The sequence below is a fragment of the Hippoglossus hippoglossus genome, chromosome 17, assembly GCF_009819705.1.
Source record: "Hippoglossus hippoglossus isolate fHipHip1 chromosome 17, fHipHip1.pri, whole genome shotgun sequence".
Taxonomy (NCBI): Eukaryota; Metazoa; Chordata; class Actinopteri; order Pleuronectiformes; family Pleuronectidae; genus Hippoglossus; species Hippoglossus hippoglossus.
The window spans coordinates 5,969,845-5,993,360 of NC_047167.1; the positions used below are offsets into that span (position 1 = coordinate 5,969,845).

The following is a 23,516-nucleotide window of genomic DNA, read 5'->3' on the forward strand; positions in this document are numbered from 1 at the left end:
CACACACAACACCTAACCACATCCGTGACCTTAATCCCCACCTCCTCTCCACAATCATCATCCGCCTCTGAAGCGCGAGTGCACGTTATCGTGATACCATCTGCATTATGTACCTCAATACTGCGGCACCAATCCGTTACAAGGCTGCACAAATCAAACACCACAACACAACTTCCAGCCTTCTCTTCTCCCCTCTCCCTTTATTCGCTTTAAATGTTCTCGACGGAAGCAATCACAGGCTGTGGCTCTAATGGAAAAGAGCCATTCTGAAAGATGATAGAGTGCAGAGATAGCCTTGTGCAGGTCAATAGCCGGAGTAGAGTCAATCCCATTGCTCTTAGAAATTGTAGATGAGGGAATACACTCTGTGCCTTGCTGGCTCGCTCACCCATACATCCACAGGACCTCGGAACAAAAAAACGTCCGAAATGGAACTTAACTGTATCCAGGCTTCAACTGTGTACAAATGGATTTTTGACTGGAGGCCTGTGTCTACAGCTCTGTCAGGGACTGTGTGTTACTGCTACTCACTCGCTGCGCTACACCATCTTCTTTAGAAAATAAAAAAGAGCCAACACAATGCCTCCAGGTAACGGCCTACGAAGTGTCAGCCGGCTGATTTAATCCCAGTGATTGCTGGGTGTTAAAGTCGCCTGTGACACAGAAATGGGTTGGATGAAAACTACAGCAATACAAGAACACAAGTAATCCTGCCCGAAGGTGAAGCTGCCAACTTGTCAATGCACTGTGGAGAGTTGTTCAAGAGATTCTGCACACTAACAATCATGTGATTTTAGAGCTGTAAACTCAATTTCATGACTGTACTATGATGGAATACATAAATGCTGGGTTTATTATCACATTTCTTACCAAATGTATAAAAAAAACAAAATCTACATTTAAGGGTTGAACTTGGCTCATAATGTCACCCAGTGTTTCAAACCATCTTGGTCCTTGCACCCTCTAATTAAAGTTAGGGGCTCATTTTCTATGCTGAAACTAAACACCTAAACCAACACATCATCTACAATTCAGAAACATCTCCCATGCTCTCCTGCCCTTCGGTGTCTTTAGACGTGGCTGCTTCAATCCCGGCTATCTCAAACACACCCACATCGTTTCGCCCTCTGGCTGAGACAGATGCCTGTGACGGCTGTTTGAATGGCAGTTTCCTCTGCAGTCAGGAAACTGCAGAGGCGAGAAGCCTCTACTACATTAGCCATTTCTGATGCAAAAGTGTGTGTAGTTAAATTAGCTTTAGCAAACTAACAGATGTGTCATATGTGTGTGTGTGACAATACCTGGGTGTGGGTGAGAGAGAGATGGGGGGGTGTTCTACACTCAAAAGGCATTTTTTGAATTTCGAGGGAGAGGCATCTCAGCTAAAATTTAGGGGGGAAGAAGCCAGACAAACTTGGTTCTTTGCTCAAGGCGATGATGCTCGATGATGCTTACGCGTAAATAGAGTTGTTGAAGACTCGGGAGAGGGCGTAGTTGATGTGATTGACCATGTGATCCAGCTGCTCCTGGGTCTGCAGCCTCAGCGAGTAGGTGGTCTTGTCTGTATCGATGACAACCTGCAGTGTGGGGAACATTCATTTTTCTGTAATAACACTTTACACTGCGGACAAGGGCAAAAAGCAAAAAAACTAAACTGTTCTCACCTGGTGTTCTGGGTAGGTGTTCATCGCTCGGATTTCCAAGAAGTTGAAGGTGACCTCAACCTGAAAACAGCAGAAAAACTTGACTGTGGGCCACAATAACACACTGCCTGTTTCACAACATCTTTAAAAGCATGATTACACCTCATTACAACTTGGGTCTTGTTTTCTGTTTATATTGATCACGACTTAAAGTGTACTCATCAAGGTAATTGCTTAGATCTGCAGCAACATTTTTGATAAGATGTCAGATGGGGCAAGAAACACGAGCTTTCAGACAATCATGGAGGTTTTCAGCGAACCATGAGGTTAGCATCATTTATGAGAAAAGGTCTGATAGTAAAATTATTACCTGAACTTTAAATTGTACATTTCCATCACAGGATAGAGACCAACTCTATGGCTTTTAATGCATTATTGTATTGTATATACTGTATATTTACATACTATTATTAAGTTTCTTTTTACATACTGTATTTTATAGTATTTTTTAGACCTTTTTTTTGTATTTCTACTTATTGTCATCTTCTTGGGCTTTATATATATATATATATATATTTCTATTCTTGGCTGGAGCAACCCCCCCTGGATTATTAAAATATTTCTGATTCTGATTAATTCTTTTTCACAACTTTGTGCAACAAAATGTCAAAATGAGGATGTGCAACAACAAACCCCCTTTTTATGGCTGACGTGGACTAAACCTACTGCCGGGACTGGCATAGAAAATCATCTCCACACAGACAGTCAGTCTGCCAGACATCCCATGATAAATGTGCCACTGTAAAACAAAGAAAACTGAGCACTTGCGAGCTTGTTTACAAAATCAGTGATCATCTGATCGCTTGTGTTTCTTTCCCTGTTGGACTTTCTTGTTGTTACTCAGGAATAACTCTGGTATGTACGATTTCATCATGACTTTCAAAAAGTATGGCAAAAATCTAATTTCTATGAACATGCATTTGAATATGCAGAATCAAATTTCTGGGGCCAGAAGACTTCTGGTTTCTCGTTTGACCAATTGCCTTTGAGCAGGCTTCGGTTGCCTGCAGGTAAACAGTCCGTTCGGCAATGTGCTTTTTAATTGATCTGATTTATATGCAGATAGCTGTTAATGGCGATTACTCAAAATGTTGCCGAACCCAATACACCTAGAAAAAGCATAACTTTATATCCGCTGATGGGTCCAGATATTGGCAAAAATAGGACCCAAGTTGAAATAAAGCTGAATTACCTTTGCAGAAATGCAGAGTTTCTGGAGAATATGTGCATATATTTCCTGAGAGTTAGATGAAGAGAATGATGCCACAGTTGCAGCATGCAGCCAGATAGCTCATCTTTACAGAGAGAGGGGAACCACAGGAAATGGCTAACCTGGCTTTGTCCCCTAAGTAAATAAATATGCCTACTAACAACTCCAATGCTCAATAATTAACACATCATAACTTGTTTGTTTGATTTATCTAAAAAGTATAAAAGCCAAGGTCAGGATCTTCTCATCAAACTCTCATCAAAGAAAGATAATCTACAAAGTTTTGCCTGAAACAGACAGTTTTATGCCACCTGCCAAATGATTGTCTTCATTGTAATCATTATCAAGATGCCTATCATTCTAAAACATCAGCAGCACAGTCATCATCATCATTATCTTCTGCTCCAAAACTCTGCTGCTTGTTTGTCACGTCTCCTGTGAATTAACAGCGAGATCAAAGCTGCCCAGTGAAAGCCAGAAAATTCCTCTGAGAGTCTGGGGAGACAATTTACCTTGGTGGGCACTTTGACAGCAAAGAGATACAGTCTCCATGTTGCCAGGACCTGGGGGGAGAGAACACATTCATTTTTCTGTCACAGAGCAGGAAATGCAAAATGCAAATCGCAGCAAAAAATAGCACGGCATAAACACCCCATAAAGACAGCAAATCATCCACGAGTATCATCCGAACGGCTCGTAAGTCATTCTAAGCACTCTAGACATTAGCAAGCTAATGATGATAGCATGCGTGTGTGAAAGAAATATTACAGCGAGATAGGGAGTCACGTGACCGTCTGATTTATCCGGCTAAGTTGTGTTGATGGAACAAAGTGGCACTTATGCAACAGATGCCTCAATGCGTCAGCGAGGAAAACTAATGCTCAGATGAGGAGGAGGATAAAGAGGACAAAGAGGATGGGAAGAGCAAAAAAAGAGAGGTGGGCTTTTGCCAAAAGAAAGACATTACCATTTAAAAGTGTCTTGGGTAAATTAAGAGAAGAAAAAACGTGAATATATTCACGTCTGCCTGTGTAATTAATCTCATTCATAATTCAAAAATCCATAATTAGCATACCCCATGCATGCACTGTGCATAACCATCCCTCCCCAGCTCCTACTCCACATCATGCCCACACTTTCCCTCTGCTCTTTTTCAGCTGGCTTTCAGATTCCACTCCTGACGTGTCCATAATTCCCTCCCTTGCACCCTGTCATTCCTGTGATTTCTCTCTTCATCTCCATGGAAATCTGTTCATTTTCCCCCCATACTCTTCCTTAATCCCTAATCCCTCCATCTCCCTGTGTGCCACAGCGCCCTGTCTGCTTCCCTCCTGCCTGAACACCTCACCCCTGCTCCCTCCCCGTCCCATCTCCCGACTCCCCTGTCTCCCTTTCCCGGTGGAGGTTTTCTATTCTTTTTCTGCTCTGTCGCTTTCAATTCCTCAAGGCCTCTCTGCGCTGAATGGCTAATGGCGCCCCGCTGAGTGGCGGTGAGAGGAAGAAAGCAAACGAAACATACAAAGAATGAGGAAGAGGGAGAGATGGACGAGGCAATAGAAGGACAGAGACACTAGATTAAATAAAGTCTTCACATTCCCGTCCTCTATACTTCACCAACTTCCCAGCAGAATTAGCCTCGCAGATCAGCCCTGTTTCTTAACTACACAGATATCCATAACAGACTCCCACAGAGAGGAGACAGGAGAGGGAGAGCTCTGAAAACAAGAGACTGGGAAGGAGCAGACAGAACGATACCCCCACCAAGAAAAAAGGGTGCTTCAGAGAAGATTGTTAGTCCAATCACAACTCCAAAGTTTGCAAACTCTGGCATATAAATCCAGAAAAGAGTGGGGGAGGTGTGATGGGTACAGGAGGCACACGGGGGGGAGGGTGCGTGTGAGGGATGTACACAGTGAGAAAATAAGACAGAATCATATTCTCCCTTCAAAAGCCTTGCAACCTGACAGAAGGTATCGTCATGTAAACACAGGCATCAATAATGCAGGCTGCCGATTTCATCCTCTGATGCTGAACAAGGCCTCTTGCGTAGAGTTTCTCCTCTCTTGATATATCATTTACAGAGCAGTGAGGCATCATTAGAGAGACAATCAATACTCCATACAGTTATGCTGTGCCCACTCGGGACTGGGTATGTGCAGAGGTAGAGGGAAAATCTAGTGGATATTGTTCATCATGTGCGGTGTAACAGATCAAGTTTGAGCCATTGCGACACGACGCAGCCCCCCTTGCTTTAAACTGGAAGGTGCCAAATCTTCAGACAGACACAGAGTTCATTTTCACATCTGGTGGCCAGATTGTTTATTTCCTAAATGCACTTGATTTAGTACATACCTGGAGTGAAGTCAATTGCACAGTATTCCACTGTAATTTTAAGGGGATTTTATCATCATAGTGATATGCAGCTATAGGTGAGTGCACAACCCAGTACACTCTGCTTGTTATACACACACTGATGGCCTGCTAGACTTCTTTCAGGTATTAATAAAGCAGACTACATTCTCACCATCTCATTCACCAATATGTATTATTTATAGTAATTGAAAACACAATCTATTCCAGTTACAATGCAATTTTTCTATAGTATTTTATATTCCTTTCACTTAAGTATTGAATGTTACTTATTACTTACTGACGCCTATTTTTGAGTGTTGCTGCTGTGCTACTGCAGATCTCCCCACTGTGGCAATAATAAAGGGTTATCTTATCTTGGTATATTTTAGGTTCAATTCTTGATAGTGGGAAGAAGTGGAGACACATCATCGTCCATCTTTATATGCGGTCAATGAGTAGAACTCACTGGGTGGACAGTTTTCACAGTATTGTTTATCGTCTCTCTTAGAAAGTATCAGACAGTCCTGGCTCAAGCTGTGCAAATAAATGAAACAGATAACACATCTATTGGTTTTCTCCGGAAACAAGAAATAGTTTCCTACTGAAGCATCAAGGCTCAAGGATAAATTGGATAAATCAGAGCTGAAGTCAAGCCTCATGAGCCAGAACCAGAATTTTTTACCCTAATGTGGACTTCTGGCAACCCCATTTCACCACGGATCAATGGGAGACCCTAAAAGCCACAAGAGCAAATTGTTTTCCGCCAAGGAAGTCCTCTGAGATGAGATGGTCAACCTCCCTGACCTGGTAAGCCAAGGACACGGCAGGTGAAGATCTCAAAGAGCGAAGAGGAGGAACTGGAGGAAGAGAGGGACTGAGACGGGAAGATGATGGGATGGCTGGGTGGCGAGGGTGGGGGGTAACAGAGGTGCCCTTGTTGTGATGGCGCAGTGTCAGAAGCACAAGTTCAAAGAGCCAGCCAGCCAGCCCCTGAAGCAGACTGCGAGGGCAGGGTGGGAGTGTGTGTCATGCAGAGGGAGTGTGCGTATACTACGTGCACTAAAACAACAAATGTATCTCTCTCTAGATGTGTGTGTCTGCATGCGTACGCAGTCCAGAGGGCAGAGGGCGGGGGCTTATATTAATCATAAGCTGTCAGGCTGTGGGTCTTGCACTTCAAACGAGATGGTGCAAATCAAAGTGTGTCGCTGGGTCTTCTGTGTGTGTCGCTGGGTCTTCTGTGTGTGTGTGTGTGTGTGTGTGTGTGTGTGTGTGTGTGTGTGTGTGTGTGTTGCAGCATTGCCTCAGAGGGTACAAGCTGAGGATCAGTGCCAGATTTGGCTGCCCCTGGTATTTCTGGCTCGCCCACAAGGGCCTTTAAAAACATATACACACACACACAGCAAAATCAGAAACATTCCAATACAACATTTGCACATGTCGGGCATCCTGGTACAGTACAGCACGCACGCACGCACGCACACACGCACACACGCACACACACACACACACACACACACACACACACACAATAGTTTTTTAAGCTGGCTTTGGACTACACTCTCACACGCAACATAGTCAGCCACCATCACTGAACCAAGTATACTCAGCATCATAAGAACACAACCCTGCCATCACTCAATGTCAGCTTACGTGCATGTGTGCGTGTCAGTCTGTGTGTCTGTGTGTGTGGGGAAGTGACAGGGGGTTTGAAAGCATAGATGCCCCAGGTCGTGCTTCATAAGTGGACTTTAGAGTGGCCGAAACAGAGTCGCAGAGAGATGGAGCTACATGAGAGGAAAGACACGCAAAGCTAAAAAAAAAACGATCTCGTAAAATCCAACCAGTCCAATGCTCCTAAATCAAAGAGAAGGCAAGCAAGCACTCTGAAACCAAAAGGACCGCTAATAAAGAGAAAGCAAAGGAAGGGGGAAGAGTGATAATGTGAAGGGGTCATGGGGTTGTGCTATAGATGGGAGTAAGAAATGAGTGTGGAGATGTAGAGGAAGAGTGGAGGGGAGTGGGGGAATTGGCTGAGAGGATAAAAAAAAAAAATAGGGTGAGGGGAAAATATTAAATGTGAGCACATGTGAGAACGTGGGATGAGACAGAGACGAACAGCGGGGGTGGGAGAGGCCAAGTGGATGAGGCGAGAGGGAGAAACAGAGAGGTGGGGTGATGCAGGGAGACGAGAAGAGAGAGAGAGAGAGAGAGAGAGAGAGAGAGAGAGAGAGAGAGAGAGAGAGACAGAGGCAAGGAGAGAAAGGAAATGAATAGGATGAAAAGATAAAACAGACGCAGACACTTTGAGTGGCCTTTGAAAACACTAATTCACACTTTCTCTGCATCTCACGGGAAAGAAAGAGAAGGTCAGCCGTCACATTTCAGTCTCTCCGCCATAGGCTACCAACATGTGTTACGATAATCAAAAGAAAGCAGAGTCCTAATTACAGCGCAGAGCTCTCGCCACGTGCCATCAAATGGTAAATCCTGGATACTTGCAGAGAAAATTACTCCACGGCGAGTATCTCCGAGGGAAAAACCATGAATAGAAAACTGCGGATGATGCAGCGGTAATGTTCTCCATTATGCAAGCATATTACAAACACAAAAAAAATTTGAAGTGTTGTTGGGAGACTGAGAGAATACAAGATTGTGCCGCTAGCATGGAGTTGTCTCTGCTTTGCTGCTTTGTACTGTGCTTTCTTTCACAGTTCGATGCACAGTCTGAGTCTCTCTGCAACAAAAGTGTCATCTCAGCCGGAAGCAATGCCCCGTTTCACCACTTAAAATGTTTAGGTTGATTATGTAATCCAGCGAGTGCCTCTTGCTGTCGGACTTTGTTTGCCGCAATACATTTTTTGTTTTTGTAGCTTGAGGGATAAGTGGTTCAAAACTGGATTCATCCTTGGCTCAGATTTAGCCTCAGTGGTCATCTAGTCACCGTCCTGCAGGTCCAAACACAAACCACTAGAATGGCACTCAGTCACCAAACTTTTGCAGCGTAAAGAAAGTGACAATGCATCCTTCCACCAAGGTTTGTGGTAATCCTTCCAAAGTTTTTGAGTAATCTAGCAAACATGCAAACCCACCAACAAACTACAATGGCACACAGTTGAGTGCACATCTCCACAAAGGCCAAGCTGCACCTGATTTCACACACATTGATTTTTTTTTTTTTTAAATCAAGAGCCATGAATTATTTCTTAGTAAATCTGGGAGTCATGCAATTTTAAAAGAATGTGGAACAACTAAATTCTGGATTTTTCCAAAATTCCCCTGACCTTCAACATCCTTCCACCAAGTTACATGGAAATCTATTCAAATCTTGCTTACAGACAAACAAACACACCAAAACAACATCCTCCGTAGCGGAGCAAAACAATCCCAGGCTTGGCTATAGACTGGGTCCTTGGCCTGGGAGTCAACACCATTCTTCGTCCACAAATGACTTCTATCTGGATTCATTGAGCAGTGATGATGATGAAGTCATAGACGCCAATAAAAGAGCCTTTGGAAATCTTCCCGTCTGTCTGTTCTGAAAAAGATGCGTTGCTTGGCAGCTGCACTGCTCTCTGCACCAACGAATTGAAGAGGTTCAGTCAGCTCTCTGGTGTCAAAAAGGTATTAGAGCCAATCGTTAGTTGAATCAGATTAAGTGAGATGAGGGAATGATAACACAGTGAGCAAGTGAATTACAATATATACATTGATTCAATGGTTACAAATTGATTAAGATTAATACTTTAAGAATTGCAAAGGGTTGAATTTGACCTTGGGGTCAATGGAATCTGTGTCCAAACCAATAAAACTAAAGTGGCTGTATCAGAGACTGTATATGAAAATGTCCGACCCCGGAAGGAGAAGCCAAATCCCCTTCATAGCCATCGAGTGGCTGGCTGCAATAAAGGTCATAAACCTCGCCTGTTCCTCTATGTTAGCATATGGGACATGAACCAAACTAAAAAGCCAAAATACATGTCACATTTTTTTTCTTAAAGATGGCTTCTCTCTAGTTTTTAAAATCACACTTTTGTATGTTCAAGTGTTAATTTTAAGTTTGGACGCCATGACTGAAAACTGTGACCAACTCACGATTGGTCAAGCACGAGTACTGTTGGGACCTCAACACCGCAGCTCCGTCTGTCTCCAAATTACGTCAAAATTGCAAGATGGCTGCACATGAGGAAGTGGAGTTGTTTCATCCATCTTTATATACAGTCTTTGGTCTGAATAATATACTGATGAATGACAAAATCTGTATTTATGCAGTTGAAACAAATACATCACTACAGATCACATCACTCAATGTTCATTCATTGGTCAGATGTGTCTGGGGCGGGAGCAACAAATTAAATGCAGGAAGAAGGTTAGTCAAACAGTCTTTTTTCTCAAATATTAAAAAGCTTAGCTGTGTGTATCAAAAAAATGTTTCCAAGTAGAAGTCAAGAAACCAGTTTAGGCTGACAGATAAAAAAAAATTTAAAAAAAGTGACAGGTTGAGGAATGTTTTTATTCTCCTGTCTGGTGTCCAACTACATTTAGAATATTAGGGTTGCTGCTGCGCTACAGCGGAACAGTTCAATTTCAATTCAATTTACTTCACCAGGATAATCCATGTTTTCCACAGAGTCCAGGGAACATGAATCGAGTAACTCACAAAACTAAAAGCAAATATTCGAGAAAAATCGAGACCTGAATTGTTGATCATCTCACCACCATTCAGGTGTGTGACCTCTTTTTGGGTCCTGCATCAAACAAAAGAACACGACTTTTAGGGCGTTTTCATACGTGGACGTGCAACGATCCAAACCCAGGTTCAGGTCTTTGTTACATTGTTTAAATTTGATCTGGTTAGTTTTGGTTTAAAATGTATTATCGGGAGTGCGCTGAAACTTTTCTATGACATTTGTCCTGTCATTATCATCTGGGGGCTGCATCTAACTATACTTACCATTGATTGGTTTGGAGAAGGACATGTGTTCTATTGAATTTGCTACGTTTTTAAGTGCATTAAATAAGTAGTCTTTCCATTTGAATGTTGAAAATTAATGAAGCGCATCACTTTGTCGATCGAGGTTTTACTACCAGCAAAATGAACGACCTCGTCATTAAACATTATCAGAGGCTACAAGCAATTCTACTATCCGCTTTTTTTCTTCTTCTATTGTTGAATGCTGTCTCAACTTCTTGCAAACGGTTCGAAAGTGTGAATTATCTGCAGTGTGAAAGCACTTATTGAAACTATTTCAGTTTGATCCTGACTGAAACTGAGACCGTCTTTATGGTCTGTTAGTCCTGGCCATGGTCTGAGGCCCCTTTCACACCAGTTACTTTACCAAACTGAAAAGTCTGAAGTTCCAGACCAAACAAAGATGTGAAAGCCCCCTTAGTCTCACACATCAGATGACCTCCAAAACCTCCTACATTTCCCACAATGCAACCAGTAACATATCTTCATGAGAGCATCCCAGCTGGTCCTTAAACCTCTGTTTGTAGAGACGGATTGGAGAGCTCCCACTCCCAATCCACTGAACATATTATACATCTGTACAAATCCATTTACCAGCAGTGAGTCACCTCTGTGTCGGGACAAATCACTTAACCACAAGTCAGTGATGTAGTTTACACTAGACAGAGCACTGAAGAACAAACACAATTTAACAACACAAAGACTGATAAAAATTCAATAACCAAAGAAAGACACAGAGGCCCAGAGAGAAGATTGAAAATGATAATTCATGAGGATGAGGTTAAAAACAAGAAATATAGAAGCTTGAAAACAAAAAGGTAGACATGGAAAAATAACAACCGCAGAAAACTCAGTAAAGGGGAATTAGATGTCGAATTTTAAAGAAATGAATCTCAAAGAAAGATATTGAAGATTCAATACAATGGTGACCACAAACAAGTCAGATACTACAGGATATTCATTCAGACCGAAAATGGTCTGTTATCAAATTGAATTTCAAATCTATGAATTGTTTTTTTTACAGTATTTGTATTTAGTTTGTCCCGGGAGGCTTCACAGTCTGTTAATTCTGTAAACCCATAGGTACAGATAAAGCAGATCTCTGAGAAGAAAACAGAAGACTGTACAGAGTAGATAGAAGCAGCAACAGTGTCATAGCAATAAGAAAGAAGAAGGGAATTTTAGGTATAATATTAAGTGAGTATTGAGTTTTATGCATGGATTATTTTCTGTGGAAAAAAGCAACTTTAAAAAAGGGACTGCTGACCATAAATCATCATTATATATATATATTCCTTACACCAACTTCCTAAATATCATCCGTGCTGTAACCACCCCCCTAAGTATACGCACACGATCGCAGCCACATCTTTGTAAGTAATGGCCCTAAACATGACCTCAAACCTCAGTCCCGCTGGAGTTCTCACGAGCGGGACCTCTGCAGAAACTAAGTGGAAATAAGCGAGTGCCCAAGTGTGCTCGGGACTGTCAGACAGCGGCAGATCTCAGCCAGTAATAGGCCCCATCATTAGGTAGAAGGCGAAGGAAGTCAACAAAGGAGAAAACGGATCGGCCGATCAGGAAAAATAAGTGGCGGAAGAGCCTAATCGCTAACTAGGGCATCACACCACATCACACCCCCCCCCCCCCCCCCCCCCCCCACCCTGTCTATTCCCTTTCCTCTAGTGGGATGCCCTCCCCTCCTCTGCCAACACCCCCCCCCCCCCCCCCCCCCCCCTCTCCCCACTGTACCCCACCAACACCATCACCCCCGTCTCCGTCTTTGAAGATTTGTTTCCTGACTTGGCTCTAATCTTCAGATGGGCTGATCTAATAACGGCCGGAAGTGTGTGTATGTGAGCAAGTTTTGATGCACTGAACCATGTGTTTCTGAGTAGATGCCCCCTGCACATGACAAACAGCGTGTGTGTGTGTGTGTGTGTGTGTGTGTGTGTGTGTGTGTGTGTGTGTGTGTGTGTGTGTGTGTGTGTGTGTGTGTGTGTGTGTGTGTGTGTGTGTGCGCGCACACCCATGGGAGAAACATGCGTGTTGATGCTCTCCAGCGCATTGCCCTGGGTGGCATTTGGATGTCATGCTGAGCCCTCCCTGGGTCTGTCTGCGATGGGTCGTGGAGGGAGACAACGCAGCATGTGTGTGTGTGTGTGCGCATGCTTGTGTGTGTTGCGGCATGATGGCTGGTACATTCAACACAGACAGACAGCAGTGTCTCCAGGGGAAAAAACAGGGAAACAAAGAAAGAGCAAGATGTAGAACAAAGACTTTCGTAGATGGAGCAGTAACGGGGAACGCATTTTTCTAAATCAGGGGCCACAATTTACAGAGAGGGGCCAATTACATGTCCAACATCAATGCATAATACTTAATTCACTATGGTGCACATGCAAGTCATTCCTTGTTTACTGTTAGATCTATAGCTTTGAGCAAAGCCACAGATCATTGAATATATTTTTTAAGTTATTCCTCGTTTCAGCACGTGAATATTGTGTACTTCAAGAAAGCTTAGAAAATAAAAAATGTAAACAAATTGTCATCGTTATTGTTAGAAAGTGACAAGTTTAAAAAAAAAAGGAAAATAAAAAAGACCACCGACGGGACAGGGGCACTTCAGGGTCCAATCGGGTTTCAGCTGATATATGCCCCCGAGCAGTAAATATAAACTTGATACAAAGCATTTTTAAAAACTCTTCTTTCAGCAAACTTAAAGCAGTGGAAAAGAAATGAAAGCTATAATCCTGCACTGATTTGACCTGCTAAATCTACCCCAGCCGTGAAGGGGGGAGATCCACATGAAAGGGAGGATAAAGGTAAGAGAACGCCTCGCCTTCGGGCTTGGAAAAATTATTTTCAGCTTCATATTAGAAAGCAATGCTCAAAACAGTCCACTTCCTCTAACTGCCATGTACGACATTTTCAAGCACGTGAATATTTTGTGCACAATGCCCAGAGAGACTGAAACAAACGGTCTATTTACAAACTCTCTCTGTTCACCATTCATACATCCAAGCAAATTTATCCATTAGAGTGAAAAGATTGCCTTTTAGAGGGGGAGGACCTTGCTAACGTGCAAGAATGAATGCCTACATCCATCTCTCTCCCTCTCTCTTCCTCTCTCCCTACGCTCCCTCGCTCTCCCTTTCTTTGAAAGAATTTGGAGCTGTGGAAGCAGCAGCAGCCAAGGCCCATTTGGATAGTAAAAAAAAAAAAACTCTCATAAGGCAGAGACCTAATTGAATTGCCTCTGATGGAAAGAGGAGCTCAATAACCTTTTACAGGTTTGAGTAAAGATGGAGGGAAGGGCACAAAAGGGAAGAGACGGAGGAAAAGTGAGAGGCGGCTGGCTGGTGGGTGTGGGGGAGGAGGGTGGTGACGGGGAGGAGAATAATCGAGATGGACAGATAAGGAGGGGAGGGAGGGAGGACACAAAGAGAGGGGACGACAAAAATAGAGGGGAGGTGCGGTAATGATGGAGATAGATGGAAGAAGGGAGGAGACGAGGGGGGGAAGAATAGCGGAGAACTGCAGAGAAGTGCAGATTAATAGTTTTGATCCGCTTATCAGCTTGTCCTTTTTTTTGGTGTGTGTCTTGAGAGGAGGAAATGAGCTGGCTCTGGCGCACGGCAACTGCGCGCACGACTATCTGATCAGTCACCAATGTGGTTGACTAATTGTCAATTTCCCAATAACAGCGGTGGCGGTGGCGTTGGCCTTGAAAACATCGCAGGCTGCCCACACACCCTCTGGCATGCACGCACGCACGCACACACACACACACACACACACACACACACACACACACACACACACACACACACACACACACACACACACACACACACACACACACACACACACACACACACACACACACACACACACACACACACACACACACACACACACACACTGAGAAATAAATAAATAAAGGATGGCTCTGCATGTAAGGGTAACACACACACACACCCTCTTGCTTGGGGCATTAAGGCCATCCTGCCACATCTAATAAACTCTGAGGACGGACTCAGTAGGCCATGGCATGGTGTCCACTTCACTCTGCTTAGGCAGCATCTGTCTCAAACCTGATTTTCAACGCATCTGCTGTGCGTCTCAGGATGTGTAATCTGTGACTTCTCGTGCCTCTTCCAATCTGTCGCAATTAACTCCCATCGATTTACATTTCGTCCGTTAACGAGCCGGCGCCGCTCTGTTCCATATTCAACACACCTCGCCCATTAAGACGCTCCCTCTTAACTACAAGAACATCTCTTTCAGGTCGCCCCGGTGTGGCGGCGGAGTGGTGGGGGGGGGGGGGTTGACTAGGCTTGGTGTGAGGGTGTTGCTCGGCGTCTCTCACCAGAATCCTGTCCTCGGATTTGCCGCTCCTGGTGTCCTGCTTGATGGCTCGGACGAACTTAGCGGCTTGCTTGTCCAGCACCTTCTTGATGCTCTCTGGAGAGAGGAGCAGAAAAAAAAGAGGAGGATAAAAACAGGAGAGCTCATTATATTATGTAAACACATAACAGAAGGAAAAGTGCTGCCCTGATATGCACTCAGATGCACAGTAATAAGCATCCATATATTTGAATATATAGCTGGTTGGCTAATGAAAGGAGAAAGGACAGTAAATGAGTGGAGATACGTAAGAGATGGAGCAATTTTATCTACTCATACAAACTTTGTTACCTGTATACAACTCACTGAAAACAGCATTGGAGCTATTTAATGACAACTGTGAAAAGAGACTGCCAACAAATATTAGCTAATAAGACACAAGAGGTGACCCAGTGCAACAGTAAAAGTGGAAACACCGAATGTGACTGCGGCGGACACAGTTTTTAATGTGCATCATGCCTCATTCCCCGACTAAAGCATCTGCTCCAAGACTCATCCAGCATCCTCTTGATACTATACATGAAAATGTGGGATAAATATGAAAGTTAGGGATCCGCCAATACAAACATCCTTCTTGTGATACAGATTTTCACTCATAAATATCCATCCTTCATCTATAAACCGCTGATCCTCTTGAGGGTCCTGGGCGGAGCCGGAGCTAGCTGACATTGGGCGAGTGGTGGGGTACACCCTGGACAGGGCCAACGTAGAGACAAACAACAATTCTCACCTATACGGTCAATTTAGAGTTTTCATTTAACCCTAACACAAAACCGTTTGTCTTTGCACTGTGGGCGGAAGCCAGAGAACCCGGAGAGAAACCATGCAGACATGAGGAGAGCATGCAAACTCCACACAGAAAGGCCCCACCTGAATCTGGGATTCAAACCTTCTTGCTGGGAGGCAACAGTGTTATCCACCAAACCATGCTGCCCTCAAATAAATCTCTTTTCTGACACAGAGAAGCTTCCCAATGACCCAATTTCTCCCAGACCTAATATCTCTTTCCCAAACTAATTCCGCACTATGTAGAAATTACTGGAATCTTTTATAAACTAGCAGTCAGTGGCGCACACACCTCCACCAAGGCCCAACAGTTCCCTTAAAGCTGCACCAAAGTCAACACACTCATACATATCAGTTCATCAGTATCTCTGCCTTACTTCTTGAAATATTCACTGACATTTTGAAAAATCTAACAACGAGTGAGAAAGAAAATCCTGGATCCACCCCCATAATTGAATCTGCTCCAAAAGGTTGATGGGTTCTTCCTTGGCCTATACCCCATCCTTCCACCAAGTTTCAGTGGCATATGTTCAGGAGGTTTTTCATAATCCTACTTACAGACAGAGGTACAAACAAACAGCAATGAAAACATAACCGTAACCTTGGTGAAGGTAATAATGCAACATAAGACCAAGGATCAGCTGCTGTGACAGCAGAAACAAGGAATTTAATATTGACAAAGATAACAGATGTTATGCAGTTAAGCATGGAAATGTATTAGAGCAGCATATTAATCAGCGATCTCCATCAACATCATCAAAGCACCAAGAGGTCACCTTGACAATTTATTCTCGACCTTGACAACAGCAGCAGATGAAATAATCTCCATCAAGATCTAAGAATTATTCCTTCTGGAGCTTTGAACAGAATCTTCATCATCTGATTGATGATCAAGATTGAAGTGTGTCAAACTCCACGGACTCCAAGCCCTCTAAAGTGATCGACATAACTCACAATAAGTAATATTATAACAATAATAATTAAAAACCTGAATAAGGTCACAACTAAAGGTGATCAAAGACTCAAACAATATCAAGCATAAAAGTATATTTTAAGAAGATACTGTAAGTCTGCAGTTACATGACAAAGAGTTCAGCTGCCGACAAAGATCATGTGACAACACACCATACATCAACTCTCCAACTCTTCAGATAACATATTTGTTGTTTAAGTACTTTTTAAGCAAAGGTGCCAGAACTACACCGATGTGCTTATTTTATTGGCTGAAACAAAAAGTAAACTGAATGGTTGGATTATCATGCTCACAGCATTATGAGTTCTTCACTATTTTCTGACATTTTATTCAGGAGTAAAACTTTTGTTTTAAATGTGTTTAGTGTCTGAAGCGACTTCCTACTGAGGAACAACACTGATCTTCAGTGCAGTGGGAGACCGTAGAGTAACTGCTAAAGTGCTATCAATAGGATAGGAATACGATGGTTAGTCGCAGACCTGGTCAAAAGTGAGAAAGTGGACCTTGAGTTCAGATCGTTTTGTCGACCAAGAGCAGAGTTCATCCCTCCAGTAGAGCTACAGAGACTTAAAAGAATCAATACCAAGGAGATGAAGCAGTTCTGGAGGACTGTGGTGGTGTGCTACTACCATGACCTTCATTAGTAAAGTTAGCTCTACATCACAGAGTATTTAGGCCTGGTCGACACTGTAGGTGATATTTTACCCTCAATTTTTTTTTAACTGAGGGTTTTTCTTCATTTTACAAATTATTTCCTTTAGACAGGAACAGAAAAACAACTACAAAACTAATGTTCAAACAAGCATGCCAGGCCAGTAGGTGGGGATAAAGTCTACATCAATGGTCCATCAAATACCAGAGAAAAAACATTGTGAGCATGCACAGTGAACTTTGTAATATCGGGCGAGGTGAAGTTTGTGAATGCCATTAATGCGGTGCAGTTACGCTAAATTTAGCTGTAAACTTGTAATTAGACCTAGTAGTGCTAACCTAGCGTAGAGAAACTGGTACATTGTTGTTGATGTTTCTGGCACATCCTCATCACACAAAGTAACAGTGGACATGTGTGAAGTCAGCTGTGACAATTTTTTTTCAAAAAATGTAATCTGCAATGTGGAAGGCGTTTGTAAAAATTAGCATTTTAGTGATTAAAAGCAGTTAGGGTGTGGATGAGAGGCCAAAACACAGAGGGGAAAGTCTGTTTAGCAAAATATCTGCATTAGTGTGGACAGTGTGTAAGGCATCAAATATTTAGGACACCAGCAGGTGACACTTTTTCAACAGAAACACATAAGTGACTCTGGTATCCTGGAGCTTTTGTTTGAGATCTTAGATTCTGTTCCGTTTGAATGAAGCCGTGAATCAGAAACTGTGCCCACACCAATGTAATGTCTCCATGTTGGAGCTGATGATGCTGTCAGCATCTTAGGAGAGAGACCGATGAATTACTCCTTACATCAGCCACACAGGGGGGAACATTCACAGAGACAGCTACAAAGACACAAAGACACAAAGACGAGGACAGGCAGACGCACATACTTACACACACACACACACACACACACACACACACACACACACACACACACACACACACACACACACACACACACACACACACACACACACACACAACCTCTAACTGAAGAGGACTCATAACTGGGCTATTTTTAGCCTCAGAGAAAGAAGAAAAAAAACAGCCGAGCTCATCTCAAAAGGAGCAAAACACAAGATCCAGAGATGCAGTCTTTGGGGGCCTCTGCTCCATCATGCCAGGCGACCCTGTTGAAGCTCACTGAACCGTTCAAGAGGCCTCCTCCATAACAATACAACCTGCTATTCACAGACACAACGTCCCCCTATACCTCCCTGACTGCAAACACACACATATGCCTGCGAGCTGTGTGCGATATTTCACAGTCCCAAGCGGGGCCACCCGTACTAAATATGCACTCGTGGAGCCCACCAGATGGAGAGACAGTGCGTCATACTGTGTCACGCCGCTCCGTTGTGTCAGTCGCCCAACTCTCACACTGCTGCACACTCATGTGTCTCACTTTCCACATCCTCCAGCAACAACCTTGAAGTTGGCTCTCACACTTGAGCGAGCAGCACCAGCTGCAGGGAGGCCGAGGCAGGGATGGTAGTAAGGTGGTGCTGGGGGGCGGTGGGGGATCACCAATCGGAGGGATCAGCCGAAGATGCACAGAGAGTTACTGACGTTAAGCTGGGCAAGATCCAATCGCTTAAACCTTTTAACACACTGAAGCCCCCCCCAAAAGGGCCGCTGGTGTGACCTCGGCATCTGCTCCCAAGGGGGTGTGAGAGAGGCAGGAGGTGTGGGTGGAGGGAAGACGAAGCACCACGGATGGATAAGTCCCTTTTCCTTCTGCTCATCCTCAGTTCCCACTCATATCCCAACGACCTCTTGACACCGAGATGGATCTGTGCACTCAATGCCCCCCCCATGGAACACCACCTCCCCCACTTTATCCTTCCCAGGGCAGGTGTGTTAATGGCCTTATGCAGCCTGGCTCTTATCACCAGGCCAGACAGAAGGGGCTTGACCAGGTTGAGCTGGTAAACAGCGGGATTTAACTCGCCGCGTCAGGGTAATTAGCCGTGAGAGACACAACTTCTTAAACACCTTAACATCCAAACATGTTGGTGTCAGTGTGTGCGTGTGCATGTGCGTGTGTATACTCGTCTTTGCTACCTCTTTAAGACCATTGCTGGCATAAACACTGAGATTGTCTGGACCAGTAGACCTCCTCCACAGTCCTAATGTCTCTGTAGCTGTGTGTGGGGGGGTCCAGGTGTCACGTTGTGGGGACCTGAATCTGTTGCCACCATCTCACTTGTCTTTTATGTGGGGACAAACATCTTTAAAAAGGTGAAGACATGTTTTCAGGATAGGTCAAGCTCAGGTTTAGGTTCATGAGACTGGGAAGGTTAGGCAAGTAGTAACTATGGTTCAGGTTAGTTTTAAGTTCAGGTTAAGTTAAGGGTGAGGAGGCAAGTCAAAACTAAGTAAGACCCGAGGATATCAATGTAACGTCCTCTGAGGCCATTGTGTGTGTGTGTGTGTGTGTGTGTCCAATATAGAGCACAGAGAGGCTCAGCTGAACGCATGCTGCCTCGCTGCACGCAAAGCGCTCCCAGTCGCACGATAACTCCCACGCACACACACGCACGAGGAGAGAGAGAGATGAAAACTCCCGGTGAACGCGCACCAGAGCTGCTGCACAAGTGTAAACTCTCCAGAAACACAAAAAGCATATGGACCTGGGACATCACCGCAGGACCCATGTGCTCCACACACTTCCCGGCGCATCATCGTGTCACAGTCCTCAGTCCAGACTCTTGATTTCAGCCCGTGGACACGTTTCCTGCGGGTTTCTAAAACAGTCAAAGCCTTGATGGGAGTTAAAAAGAGCAGTGGGGACAGACTAACCGAGCGCGTCTTTACGCAGACCTGTCTCCTCCTGTCCTGTCAGGAAACTACGCACAGCAAGATCCAGACACACTTTCCCCCCCCCAGAAAAAGTCTCCCTCCAGTCCGGGCTCACCTGTCATTTCCCGGCTGACGCTGACGAAGCCCGCCGATGAGCTCTCCTTTGCGGCCATGGTGCGCTCCTCCCGCCGGTCCAGCCCCCTTCTCCTTCTGATCCTCTCCGATGTCCTCTGCTCACTAATGTCCCCTCCGACCTTTCCACTTGTCTTTGTCTTTGTTCCGTCCTCCGTTCATGCAGGTGCCCCGGCCGCAGCAACAGCCTGTACAGAGCTGTGTGTGGTGCGCACTGACAGGAGCCGAGGGGAGTCTCTCTCTCTGAGTACTTCACTGAGCCACATGAGAGAGAGAGAGAGGGAGGGAGAGAGAGAGGGGGGGGGGGGGGGGGGGGGTGATGGGAGGTAGAGTTATAGGAAGAGTTAGAGACTGTGTTCATTGAACCTCATTTGCGATCACTGTGTCTGGTTGAGCACATGACAGGGGCTGACATTGAAAAAGAGTGATGGGTGGGGCCCATGACCCAGAAGGGGTCCAAATGGCACATGTCCGGTACCTTGCTGTCATTTTCTGATTATTGGCCTGGCCCAGCATGGAAACAAATTGTGACATGGTTTATATAAAGTGATTATTTTCTAACTTGGATAACATTTCAATCTGGTGCTCGAAAATGTCAAGTAAAAAAGTGAAAAATGTCACTCACAGTTTTGCAAAGTCTCAAAGTGACATTGTCAGACGTTTTAGTTTTGAACATGCAGCCGTGAGTCAAAATCCAATAGACACTGAATCGTGTTGCTAAGATAAATGATCGTGTGAAACGAAGATGTGAGGGATTTATTTTTGCTCGAGTTCAACAACACATCATTAATCACAATATATGCAGATTTTTTTTGCAATTCATTTTATCAACTACAGACTGTCAAGTGTGAATCAAATGTAATCAATGAGCAAATTTTGAACCGGCACAGTACTATTAGCCTAATTGGGCTTCTAAAACAAAATTCAATATTTTGAAATGTGATTTAATTGCATAATTTTAACATTTTACAATATCTTTTGAACTTTTTAATGTTTAATGTTTCAATCCATAAGTAACTCCATTAATTTAACAGCAGTGCTACAGTAATTGCTGCTTATTTAAATAAAGTCAGCGCACAATAGCCAAACTCTCCTTTTCTTTAGCTTAACAAGGCTTTTTTATGGTGCTACCCATTACTGAAGCAAGTGAAGAGCGCGCAGTAGCTGCTGCGGCTAGCTGCTTTATTCAGAGTATCCTCTTCAGGGCTTTGACTCTGAAGATATTCTCAGTGAAAGCCACAGCTCTGTGTCAAAAACACGCAGAGGCGGTAAAGCTCTTTATTATTAATTCATTGATTTACTTCTCCTCTGCCTATTTGATAATGATTTCAGATGCTGCCAGAGGCTTTTTGGTTCCTGTAGCCAGACGTGTAGACATGTGATACAGGAAGAGCATTTTGGAATGAAAATGAACTCCCATAACACTATTAATATTAAAATAAGAACTCTGAAACAAATTAATGTATGTATTGGATTCAAAAAACGTTTTATCTTACCTCACATGGTCCTTTATCTCTTAAATTTGACTTATTTAGGTAATGGTGAACTCTGTGAGGCTCTTTTTTACCTGTATAATCTTTATGGCACTGAAATTAAGAATTACATTTTCAAGAGCGTCCTGGTGAAAATAGACAGCATAACAATGAGGTTAGGATAAAAAAACATAAGACATAACACAGTAAACCTATAGGTAGGAAATTAGAAACAAACTTAAATGCCATCGCAGAATAACAAATCCCTTTTTGAAATCATAAAAGCAACTTATAATCACTTAAAGACACAACTTAGAACAACTTTAATGTGCTGTCAAAAACCATAAGAATAAATACGACCAGTGAAGGTTAGTAGGCTATATCAAGATTTTAAAATACCCCCAAAATATCAGTGGAGCAGCTTTCCTGGAAAAGACAAAAAGCTCCTATATGAAGCAGTGGGTCTAATCACTGAGTGGAGGTCAGACTACCTCTCTTTAAATTTCCTTCAGGACTACAGTCTGGACACAAGGGCCATAGATCCTTCTGTCAGACGGACAGAAGGTGAATGTTTCTCGTCTGATTGATCATGAATATATTCAGGTTTGGATCATTGAAAAGGTTTTAATACTCACATGCGTTGTGTTCTCCCCCGTCGGCCTCTTATGACAGAGAAAAAGTGAGTATTAACCTCAACAGTGTTTAAACTATAGATCTTCACAGAAAAGTAATGGTTTTATTATGTTGCAGCAGAAAATTGATTCTGTGCTGTTGATAGATGTGTTTTCATGGCTGTACTTCTTTAATGATGTGAGGACATTGGAGGAGCTGGGCCATATTTCTAACTGTTTAATTCAGTGGCTTTCTCCTCTGAGTCACGGGTTCACCACACACGGCTGCGATAAGATTTTGGGATGGAGAACTGGGGGGGGGGCCAGGTTGAAGCTCAAGCTGTGAGTAACAATGATGTATGATGCACCCACTCGTCTGAATGGCTGCTACTTGTCAATGTCATCGCTTGTGCAGCAGAGTTAAGCTGTTTTTCATAGATGCAGCTAAAATTAGACTGTGGAATTTTAACTCTTCTAGTCCCATCACTGCTTAATGTGACAAGTGTGCTCGTGGAGACACAGAATGAATGGGTTGTGGGGGACACAGCTGTCTCTGGTGTCATTTCCAAAAAACTGGAGGTCCCCTGGTGGGACCCCGAAGCCACAGAACCAAAGTCTGCAGTCTGTTGTACGGCCTAGAACAAAAGTGCACAGTCCTCTAAATGCATGCATGCGTCTGTGTATATTTGCGCATGTGTACAAGAGACCTTTGTGCTATGTCTCAGTTTCTTCACCCTGATGAAAGAAGGCTCTGTGGGGGGGCATTATTCCAGTAAGATTGCGGGGTGGGGGCGGAATGGGTAGGGCCAGGATAAGAGGTTTATAGACTGGGAGACTTCAGCCGTCTCCAGTTTTCATGGGGTTAATAACTTCAACACTGTTCAAAGACGCACTTGAAAGGACGACCCATTATTTATTCATCAATGCAGCATCTCATAGATATGAGTCGAGATAACGCCCTCAATACTCGTCTGTCTAGGTGCTGTTTGTGCACGAATCTGCTTACATAAAACAAGGGTGCAATAAAAGGTTTTTACAAAAGGCGCTGCTGCTCAATTTAAAGCAGATAAAGCTCATGTGCAAAAACAAAGGAAACTCATTCAGGGAAAATCTGCTTGTGCTCCCTCTTCTGCGCACATGTGATAATCGTTTGGCAGACAATAACTGCACAAGACAACACAACATCTGTGCATAGGAGAGGTGAGACAATCCACACATTAGAGAAGAGGGAGAGAAGAGGAGGGGGAACAGTGTATAATAAACTGGCAACCACATCCAGCCTGTAACAGCCAGCGGATATAAAGGTGTTAGAAGCTGCTGCCTCACTGTTCTGCCTGATGTCAGTGATAACTCAAGATGACGCTTCAAAGCAGGTTGGTGGATCTGTTCCCAATATTCACCTCAGGCTGGTTGATTCTCCTCTGGGTCAATGTGCTAGTGT

At 43.8% G+C, this 23,516-nt stretch overlaps 1 protein-coding gene across 3 annotated transcripts in view; it reads right to left on the bottom strand.

Moving 5' to 3' along the window:
- The window catches only part of carmil3 (capping protein regulator and myosin 1 linker 3), a 94,249-nt gene extending 74,002 nt beyond the window's left edge, over positions 1–20,247 (bottom strand). For 2 of the 3 annotated variants that reach the window (XM_034614798.1, XM_034614799.1), the window contains exons 1-5: positions 19,976–20,246; positions 14,610–14,704; positions 3,426–3,476; positions 1,665–1,724; positions 1,456–1,577 (exon numbers count right to left, since the gene is read on the bottom strand). In XM_034614798.1, the coding sequence (XP_034470689.1) occupies positions 1,456–1,577; positions 1,665–1,724; positions 3,426–3,476; positions 14,610–14,704; positions 19,976–20,033 (386 nt within the window). In that variant the 5' untranslated portion in view covers positions 20,034–20,246. Of the gene's footprint in view, positions 1–1,455; positions 1,578–1,664; positions 1,725–3,425; positions 3,477–14,609; positions 14,705–19,975 lie in introns of all 3 variants that reach the window. The other variant, XM_034614797.1, reaches the window with a different exon arrangement.
- Positions 20,248–23,516: the final 3,269 nt, after the last annotated feature.